The sequence below is a fragment of the Catharus ustulatus genome, chromosome 7 (assembly GCF_009819885.2).
Source record: "Catharus ustulatus isolate bCatUst1 chromosome 7, bCatUst1.pri.v2, whole genome shotgun sequence".
In the NCBI taxonomy this organism is placed as follows: Eukaryota; Metazoa; Chordata; class Aves; order Passeriformes; family Turdidae; genus Catharus; species Catharus ustulatus.
Genome location: NC_046227.1, coordinates 36,409,425 through 36,419,352, shown reverse-complemented (window position 1 = coordinate 36,419,352; position 9,928 = coordinate 36,409,425). Strand labels below are relative to the sequence as shown.

The window sequence follows — 9,928 nt, the reverse complement described above, 5'->3', positions numbered from 1 at the left end:
GAAAGAGCAGAGCCAGGAAAAGAGCCCATCTCACCCCTGATCCATATCTGTGAACAAAACAGATAGACTGTAAGATCTCAGCACGTTTGGTTGATTTTTTTTTTCATCAGATTTAGCTGACTATTCAAATAACCTGGATGAGTGCTGAAATGAAAGAGAGGGGGAAAAAAATAAAAAGCCCCAAAAGAAACGCGTGAAGGATAAAAATAAAACCGCACCAAAACAAGCCAGGAGCTTATTTGCACTACCCGAGCAGAGTTTAGTTTCTAGGCTTTATGTTAGGGTAAGTTTTCCCCATGGCAAGAGGCGAGAGCCCGGAGCGGGACGGTGTGGGGCAGGATGCGGCCGTGGCTAGCTCCGCGGGCGGGCGGGCGAGCAGGGGGACCCCGCCGGAGAGAGGAGGGGGGGGAACCGCCAGGGATCCCGCCCGAGGATGGCAGAACCGGCAGGGATCCTGCCTGGGGGCAGGGGATCCGGCGGGATCCTGCTGGGGAGGGGGCGGGGGATTCCTCCGGGGGGAGGGAAAGGGATGCGGCGGGGGGACACACGGGCAGGGATGCTGCCCGGGGATGGGGGGTGAGCAGGGATGCGCCCCGGGGGTGGCAGAGGTGCGGGCTGGGCGCGGGGGGAGGGCAGGGCTGTGTGTCCCGGGGCAGGGGGATGCAGCCCCGGGGGGGTGGGATGCGGTGGCGGGGCGCGCTGAGTTTCCGCGGGGCGCGGAGCGGAGCGGAGCGGCGGGGCGGGGGGCGGGCGCGGGGCGGGGGGCGGGCGGGAGGAGGTGGAATTGCATTTCTGCCGCTAAAGCGTTCGCGGAGACTTCAAGGTATAATCTATCCCAGATCCTTTCCCAGAGAGAAACTTGGCGATCACGTTTCCACATGATGCTCACGTTTGGTGCTCTCCAATTATCCCTCCCCACAAAGATAGGTGGCGTGTGTTGCAGGGTCTCTCCTCTCGCTCGTACAGAAAAGAAAAAGAAAAAAATGTCATTAGAAGAGGCGTAACACGTCAGTCCGTCCCCAGGTTTGTGTTTCCTGGAGTGGCAGAAAGAGATCAGTCCTAACCTGCCCAGCAGGAATAACGGTCCTTCCGACAACTCTTTGCAAGGCTTTTTACAATTTCTCCAGGAGCTGCATCTCCCTTCACCTTTTCTCCTCCACTTCGCGGCTTCTTCATGCTTTTTCTTCTCACCATTTCTGGCCAAAACTACAAACAAGACTTCGCAGGTAGGTTTGGAATTTAATTCCATTTTCTCTCCTTTTTTTTTTTTTCCCCCTCTTCTCCTTTTTTTCTCACACCACCTCATGCATCAGCGGGCTTATTTCATTTCGAGAGTATTTTAATTTTTCTGGATTGTTTATACTTGGGGCGAATTTTTTTTTTTTTTAATTTTTTTTCAATCTTTTTGACCGAAACCTGAAGTCACTCCAGCACCGCTCCAGGAAGGGGTGAGCAGTTTCGGGGTGCTCGGGGCTGTGCCACCACCACCCCTGCTCCCCTTACCTGTCAGCCAGGTACGGGAGGTGCCTTTTAAAACGCAGCAGCAAAAGTTTTAGTGTTAGGAAAGGACTTCGTCCTCCTGCAAAAAAACCCCCAAAAACCTGAAACATCCCCCCACCCACCTCCTGCTCTTTTTATTTCAGGTTTTACATCTGAGCTCTGAAAGTTTGCAGGTACCTGTTAATGCTTTGCATGCCCTGAGCATGCAGAGCCAGCCCGGCCGGGCACCGCTGGAGCCCCAGCCCCGGGCAGGGCTCCCCGGCCAAGGATGTGTTTCCCCAAACAGAAAGTTTTGCTGTTTTGTCTGCTTAGTTGGTTTCATTTCTATATTTTATTTTGTGAAGCTGGGTGAAGTAACACCTTAGCTTCTGGGAGCCTAAAGCAAGAAGTGAAAGTACAGACTGGAACTTAAAAGTCGTTTACCAAAAGGGAAAAAAAAATAATAATTAAAATTAATGCATATTTTCAAAAGATTGCCGGTCCTCTGGGAAGAAAAGTGTTCTCGAAATTTGCAGGTTTAAAATTATTGACAACTTTTTACGGGAGGCTGGAGAGTGGGGAAGGGAGTGAAATGCATTTAAAACAATTCACCATTGGTCGTTTTGCATTAAAACGCCAATTGCCGAGGCAGGCTGAGGGTCCGGGCTCGCCTCGGTGCCTGTCCTCCCTCCCCGCTGTATCTCCTCTCCTGGCAGATCTGCCGCGGTGATGCCACCATTGCCACCCCAGCCTCGGCAATAACTGGCAAATACTAAAGTTTCTAGCTCATTTCTCAGCCTCTTCCTTGCTCAGCCACATTCATCCACATCCACAGAGCCACCCATTCCCTCTGTCCAGGCGGAATCCCAGGCAGGAGAGTGTGAGTAAACACGCTGACCCCACACACACTCTCTCAATCTTCCCATCCTCTTACCTGCTTGGGGATTTATTATTTTTTTTATTTATAGCCAAGCAGGTTTTATAACAGTAAATGCCTGAGGAGAGAGTTCAGGCAGAATAAAAAGACCCAACAGCAGCACACTTCACTGCTCAGCCCTGGTGTGAAGCTCCAGCAAAGTAAAAAGACACAAGGAAGGGGAAAGAGGAAAAGGAGGGGGAAAATCTCTCTCTGCTTAATACAAATATATATATAGAAATATATATATAGAAATTGTTGAGCCTGGTAATAATTTTTTAGGTTTTATGTAAAACTCCCAGTGCAGGAGAAGACAATAGATGCGAAGGCGAGGGGGCATCCTGCTCAGGAGAGCAAGGGTTAATTGCCCTTGTTTTACAGTTTGCATCTGTTACATCTTTTATAGCCCCCTGTTTAAACTAATCCTCAAGTCAAAGCATCTTTAAAGCTACAGCATCTTCCTCGAGATGGACTGAGTTTCAGGAGCGTTCTTGCAGCAAACCAAACGCTCCTGCCCCTCTCTCCCTTTGACAGATAGAGCCTCCTGCCCAGCCCGGGCACACAGGCACACTCAGTAGGTCTAAAAGTTTACAAGTTGCTTTTATTTATGGTTTTGTTTGGTTGTTGGTTTTTTGGGTTTTTTTTTTCCCTTAAAAACAAAAACCCAAAAGCCAACTGAAAGGCTGAAAACTCTGACAGCGGTAGTTTTGATTTCTGTTTCTTTTCTGGGAAGGAAAAAAAAATATGACACTCTGAAGCTTTGTTTAAGTAAGGGGCAGGGGAAACCCTGAATATTGTCAAACTGACTAAAAAGGTGACAGAGGTTTATAATTACACTCCTCGTTGTTAGGGGGAGGGGGAGGTATCCGTGCTGAGCTTTACCCCAAAAGGACAGGGGAGAGCCATGTTTCCCTCTTCTCTTATCACTTTGCTGGAGTGCACTTTGGGGGCAAAAAAATGAAGGCAGGAGAAGGGTAGGATTTCGCATGAAAAGAAGTTCTAGTGTCAAATTAAAGTACTTTTAGGAGGAAATGGTCCGCCTAGCATTGAGTCAAACAGCCTACTGTAAAAGCTGTGCATTCCCTCATACGGTCATGAGTTATGACTCATTTGAGATGTAATTCTTGTCTCTCTCTCTCTCTCTGATCTGCTTTGCTGGTGCAACACACACACACGCAGGGAGGGAGACACACGCGCTCGCACACACACACGCACACACACACACGCAGAGACACACACACAGTGAGAGAGAGAGAGAGAGAGAGAGAGGGATCAGAAATAAATAAATAAATAAATATATAAATAAATAAAGAAGAAATCTGCCCGGCTGGGGAGAGAGGGGGAGCCCGCTCCGACCGCGTCCCACCTCCCCCGGCACGGCCAACCTCGCCGTGTGCGTGGATGGGTTCTTTTTCGGGTGCAAACTGGGGTCCCCGTTGGCGCCCTGCGTTTAAATGGGACATCCCGATGCCCACATTGTCGCTGTGTTTGGTCGTTACATAGAGCCTGCGTGCTGCTGCTGCTGCCGCTGCCGCTGCTGCTGCTGAATCAGGGAGTCGAGCCCATGCGAACTGCCATCTGATCCACTCTTATCAATGAAGCAGCAGATCATGGCGGATGGCCCCAGGTGTAAGAGGCGAAAACAAGCCAACCCCCGGAGGAAAAACGGTAAGACGGCCCCCCGGGAAAACTTTTCCGGCCGGCTCCGGCGCGGCCGCGGGGGGAAAGGCGGCGGCAGGACGGGGAGCGGGACGGGGAGGGGGGCACGGCGCCCGGCTCCGGGGCTGGCCGAGCCGCGGCTCCCTGCGCGGCGTCCCGCGGAGCGGCCGCGGCTGCGGAGCGAGCGCGGGGAGCGGGGGATCCGCGCTGCCGCCCGCCCGCCGCCGCCGCGCCCCAAAGTTTGTTGCGCGGGCGCGGAGCGGATCGAGCGCTGCCCCCGTGGCCCGGAGAGCCGGGGCCGCTGCCCCGGAGCGGTGGAGGAGCGGCGGGGCCGGCCCGGCTCGCCCGGCGCTGCTGCCCGGGTCGCTGCGGCGCTGTCAGTGCGGGCCGGGCCGGGGCGCGGAGCGCAGCGCAGCGGAGCGGGGCGGGGGGAGGCGCGGAGCGGCGCGGAACGAGCGGGGCGGGCGGCCCTGGGAAAAAAACCCGGCAGCGTGAGAACCCCGAGGCGGGCTGGCACCGAGTTAGCGACTCTCTCTCTCTCTCTTTCTATTTTTTTTTTTTTTTTTAATTGTTAAGGACTCGAAAATGAAACTTCCTCCTCCCTGATAATTAATAATACTAATGAGCTCGGTGCCCGATTGTCCGTCGCTGCCCTCTCCCCCGGTCCCCGGCGGCCGCGCAGGGCCGGGGCGCAGTGGGACGCGGTGTTCTGGGCTGATTTCACATTTGGCAGCTTTCACTGGTGTGGTGGGTCTCTCTTTCTCCGTCTCTCCCCGTCCCTCCCTTAGTTTCTTCCTTTCTCTCCCGGCTGATAGCCGCTTCCCCGCCGCCAGCCTCCCCCTCCCCGCCCGCAGCCCCTCCATGGCCATCCCGGCCCCACTTCCAGCAACTTTCCTCTCGAGGAGCCGGAGGAAGGAAGATATTTGTGTGAACCTGAACCCATGCGCTTGTAGCTCAGCTACTTCATTTAAGTGGAGAGGTGGAGGTGGAGGGGGGCTGGAGGAGGAGGGGGACACACAACAACAACAACAACAACAAAAAACACAAAGACAAGAGAATGTTGATTAGAAAGAAATGATCCTGCCCCCCCTCCCCTTCCCTCTCTCTAGGTTGTGAGTGTGAGTGTGTGTGTGTGTGCGTGTGTGTGTCTTTTTCTTGTTGTGGTGGAGGCGTCGAGCCATATGGGGGAGTGATAGAGGAATTTTAGTCAGAAACTGTTCGTTATGTTACACTGGCTTTTCCCTTTGTGTTGTCTTTGATCTATTTGCTTGGCTTAGTATTACAAAAAAAAAAAAAAAAACCCCAACTAAAATAATATATTCCGAGCAGCTTCCCAAGGATCCGTTCCTTGTTATCTTTTTTTAAAGTCTCTCCCCCTCCACCACCACCCTTTACTCTTGTGTCTGTCATTATTTAAGGTGGTCCTCACAGAGGAGACCTCCCCTTCCCCTCATCTCTGGGTAATTTAGTAGACATTAAAATTACACGTAATGTTTCCCTCTCCTCTCTTGTGTTTCCTCTGTTCTTTTTATTAAATGTTGGTTATTGATTTTCTAAAATCAATGTCTGTTGTGGGGCTTTTTTCCCCTTACAAGTATCTAAAGCACGTTGCTGATCAACTGGATAACAAAAGCTTTGTGTCAAGTAGCCTTTTTTCTTATGTTAAACAGTCATTTTTGAGAGAAAAAGAGAATGAGATTTAAAGCAACGCATCCAGAAGTGCTCTTTTGCAGTAAAGAATATTCTGAGTGTTTGAGGGGGTTTTATTCTTCTTCCTCAGCCTCCTTGCTTTTCCAGGCAAGACTATTAGTTTAGCGTGTTAAACCCATCACATGCTCTCTGATGAGGGATGCATCTACGTGTTTAATATTTTCTCAACATGATTTGAGTACTAAAAAAAACCCCACCACCACCACCCTTACCACCCCCCCCTCCCCGAAAAAAAAAAAAAATTACTGGATGGCTCTGTTTGCCCAGGACACCAGGACCGTATCCTGGTAGCGCAGCCAAGTCTTTGGGAGCACGTATGGAGCGGGGTGGCAGATTCTGGTTGTTCCCATGCAAAAAGGTGTTTTCAGGGAGCTGCACTAACTTGGAAAAGCCACCACACTTGGGAGACGAAAGTTTAATTGCGATTTTTAAGGTAACCACTTAAAGATCCTGCAAACTTCAAGTGTGTGTGCGCTGCTTATGCGAAGGGCTGAGTTCTCCCTTCAGTGTCTTGTTCTGGCCAAGACACGGGGTGTGTGGGGGGGGAAGGAAATAATTCTCTACTTTCTGTCTGTCCCCTCTTCCCTCTTTGTGCTCCCTAATTTGTTCCTTTCATTCATTTCTGAGTGAGAAATGCCCTGGTTCTGAGGAGCAGGTAGAGCGAGGGTGGGTTTGGTTAGAGCTTTTTTTTTTTTTTTTCATTTTCTCTTTCTCGACAAGCACGTATCCAATGCCTTTCCCGTTGGGAATTGCCTAGGATTTATCTGGACTGAGTGGATTTTTCTTCTTTCCTGGAATCGTGGAAAAGATGTTACTTCTGAGCTTGTGTCTTTGCTGATAACACCAGAAACGGTGATGCTTATCGAACTCGGACAGAAATTCCTTAGAAACGCAGCAGAACCAAAATAAAATTTAAAAGCCACGAAAAAAAAAATAAAAATAGGTGGTCATGAAGGAAGCGAGAGGAGTGTTAGTGAATCCCAGACACATTACAGACGGGGACAAAACAGAATAATCCAACTAATGCCTCAGTGGGCTCCACGCCTGTGTGCGTGTATCTGCGTGTGTGCGGGGATGGGCAAGGCTCGGGATGAGATACCGTGGCTGGATAAAATTACAGCGGAGCTAAATAGGGTAGAAAGGAAGCAGGCTCGGGATTTTCCAAGATAACGGGGTTGATGAGAGCTGCTGGAGTGGAGGAGAGGTGTGCGGGGAGGGGAGGGGGAGTGGGTTGAGAGAGGCGATGTGGAAATCAATGAGGGGTGAGCCCCCCGGGGAGGGGGGGGCAGCGGGGAGGATGGGAAGGAGAGAACCCCGAAAGCGGGGCCGGGGAGGGGGGTGCAGGGGGCGGGAGGTGCGGGAGCGGCAGCCCAGGAATGCGGCGGAGCTCCGGGAAGTTCAGTCAGATGATTCCCAGCGCCTGACTCACTTCGCGGCACTTTCACTCGGGAGAGAAGTGGCGGCAGAAGAGGAGGAGGAAGAGGAGGAGGAGGAGGAGAGGGCAGCGAGCCCCCTTTCCGCACGGGCGCCCCGCGGAGGCGGGGGCTGAGCGGGGCTGAGCGCGGCTGCGGAGCGGGGCCGGGAGCAGCGCTGTCCGGCCCGCAGCCCTGCCCTGCCATGCCTGATGAGCCTGCTCCTCTCTCCGGGTTGTTGTGGTTTGGCGTTTGTTGGCTGAGGGTTTCCCCCCCCTTCCTCCTCCTTTCCGCTCCCCTCCTTGAAAATCCAAAGTGAAATTAAAATCCCCGCGAAGGAGGGGAGGGGGGGGAAAGTTGTATCTAATTTACCCCAAAGTTTCAGTAAACAGCTCTTTGATTCCTTTGCCACCTCGCTTCCAGTTGTAAAGAAAAGGGAGAAAGTTCAATGCTTTCAGGGCGTCTGATCCAAGACCACAGACCAAACAAGCAGAGACGATTAGACTTGCTCAGAGCCTTTCCCAAAAAGATACCCACCCACCCTCCTTCCAGGGATGCTGGGGAAGGGGGAAAAACCTCCTTCACTTCTCACTTGAAAGAGGAAGGAAAAAAAAAAAACAAGAAAAAAAAAAAAAAGGAAAAAATAGGCAAGCCTGCCTGCTGCCTTTAGTGAGTGGGAAGTGAGTCTTGTCTTCCCTGCCTGGAGAAGTTTGGAGGCAGCTAGACTGAGGCTGGGGTGTGAGGAGGCAGCTGTTCCCTGTGCAGCCCAGGTGGCAGCGGGCAGAGCGGGCACCCGGAGCGCTCCTGTGGCCGGGCAGCTCCCCAGGGCCGGGAATCCGTTGCGAGGAGATTTCTCCGGGAGCTGGCTCACTGGGTAGCGAGACAAATGTACTGCTAGCACCTCCAGAAAAGCACCTGGAGATAGGTATTAAAAATTAATGCCATGAATGCGAGTGGCCAGGGCGCAATGATTACCCAGCCACATTTTCTCGGTGCAGATTCACGTCCAGGCTGAGCTGTGACATGGAGCAGGGGAGGTTGTTTTCTGTGTCAAGTCGGATCTATTTATTTTCTTCCGAGTTTCGAGAAACCCAGCGAATTTGGAGATTAGTGCCTGATTTACTGTTTGCCATTTGTGACCATGCGGTGCTTACTGGTTTTGCTTATTGCACATGCTTCGCGAGGAAAGTTTTGGGGGAATTTCTAATTGCTGCAAGAAAATGCATTTGATGGTTTGGGAAAGGCATATTTGAAGAGGGGAAAAAATGATAAGGAAACCATTACAAGTTAATTATCGATAATTATACATAGCCAACTGCCCAAGGTAGGGGAAATATATGGGAGACTGAGATGCAAGCTCTCAGGACAGGCTGGTAATATTCCCCAAGAAAAATGTGTGTCTCCCTTTAGAGTGGAAAGAAGGGTGTTGATTCTTTTACAGCAGCCCCACATTCATTCCAAGAAATAGGAAATTCTTCGCCTCACAACAGTTTTTGGCATCTGCATTATCCCAGTGCTTTTAAGGTGCATTTTCTCCTCTGTGAAAGAGAACTCTTTGTCCTTTTTTTCTCCAAGACCATGGCTTCCCAAGGTAGACACTATTTTGTGCCTGTCACATAGAAAGGGAGTGCAGGTTTGCAGTGCTCACAGACAATTGATTGTCTGCCCTAATGTGTTTCATTTACATGTTTATAACGTCAATAGTGCTGGGGTGTCCACTGTACCATTCATTCCAGCATTCCCACAAGGGTGCAATTGTCTGAATGGCCAAGTCAGACACCTTTTTGATTGCTCTTTAGTTGTCTTTTTAGAGTATAGAGAAAAAGGAGAGAAATCTGTGATGCAGAAACACTAGTTGAAAATATTTCAGAATTAAACGTCACCATTAAAGCAGATGTGAGCATTAGACAAACAATATATTTTAACTAAGGTTCTGAAGGTGGAAACAAATTCAGAATAGTGGAGCTGGTTAGTGCACACGACATCCAGTCCTGTTCCTTAATTTTTTTTGGCTTTTAAAAAATGATCTGTCGTTTTCATTTTCATTTCAGCCCCTGTAAATGCAGCCACCTCCTAACTCTTTGTATGCTTAACTGTAATTTGCTATATTTTCCCTACATATTTACATATCTCTGTTTATGCCAACAGCGTCAGCTAACCACTGGGAAACTCTGTTGAGAGAATAACTAGGCTGGGAGAAGTATAGACTTTTTTAAAAAGCAAGATCCAAATACTTCTTCATCAAGTGGGTTGTTGTTTTTTTGGATATTTTTTGGTGAATAAAACGCCAATGCCTAGACTTTTCCTTGCAGCAGTTTAACTTACAGAGCTGTGCCCCAACTCCTTACGCCTCCGATCACCATCCTCTTGCGCTGCGAGCTTGCAGCAAAGTGTTCCGAGGAGTTTCCAAGTCAAGGAAAGATCACTTTTGAAGGTGTGCTGTGCTGTTTTGATATGCCACCCTGTCCTTTATCACCCGGAGTGGCTTCTGAGGGAGGCAGGAAAGGCTTGCTCGTGGTTAGGGGCAGAATAAGTGAGCCACGCAGCTTGTTGGGACTCATGCAGAGGTGCATGTGTGCATGCGCCTGCACCTATGCGTGCGTGTGCTGTGCAGAGGGAAATGGGATGTGGAGGTGTTCTTAAAAGTATCCGCTCACATTTCAGGTTAGATTCATTTCCCACTAAAAAGGATGCTGATCCCAGCAGCTACAATTAATGCAAGTGGACCTGCCCCATCCGTGATCATAAGGGC

The 9,928-nt window shown here is 50.5% G+C and overlaps 1 protein-coding gene across 2 annotated transcripts in view; it reads left to right on the top strand.

Annotated features, from left to right (window-relative positions):
* Positions 1–778: 778 nt before the first annotated feature.
* ZEB2 (zinc finger E-box binding homeobox 2) overlaps positions 779–9,928 on the top strand; it is a 113,844-nt gene continuing 104,694 nt past the window's right edge. Inside the window, exons 1-3 of one of the 2 annotated variants that reach the window (XM_033064390.2) lie at positions 779–1,023; positions 1,128–1,226; positions 3,899–4,063. In XM_033064390.2, coding sequence (XP_032920281.1) covers positions 3,991–4,063 — 73 coding nt within the window. In that variant the 5' untranslated portion in view covers positions 779–1,023; positions 1,128–1,226; positions 3,899–3,990. Of the gene's footprint in view, positions 1,227–3,898; positions 4,064–9,928 lie in introns of both variants that reach the window. The other variant, XM_033064389.2, reaches the window with a different exon arrangement.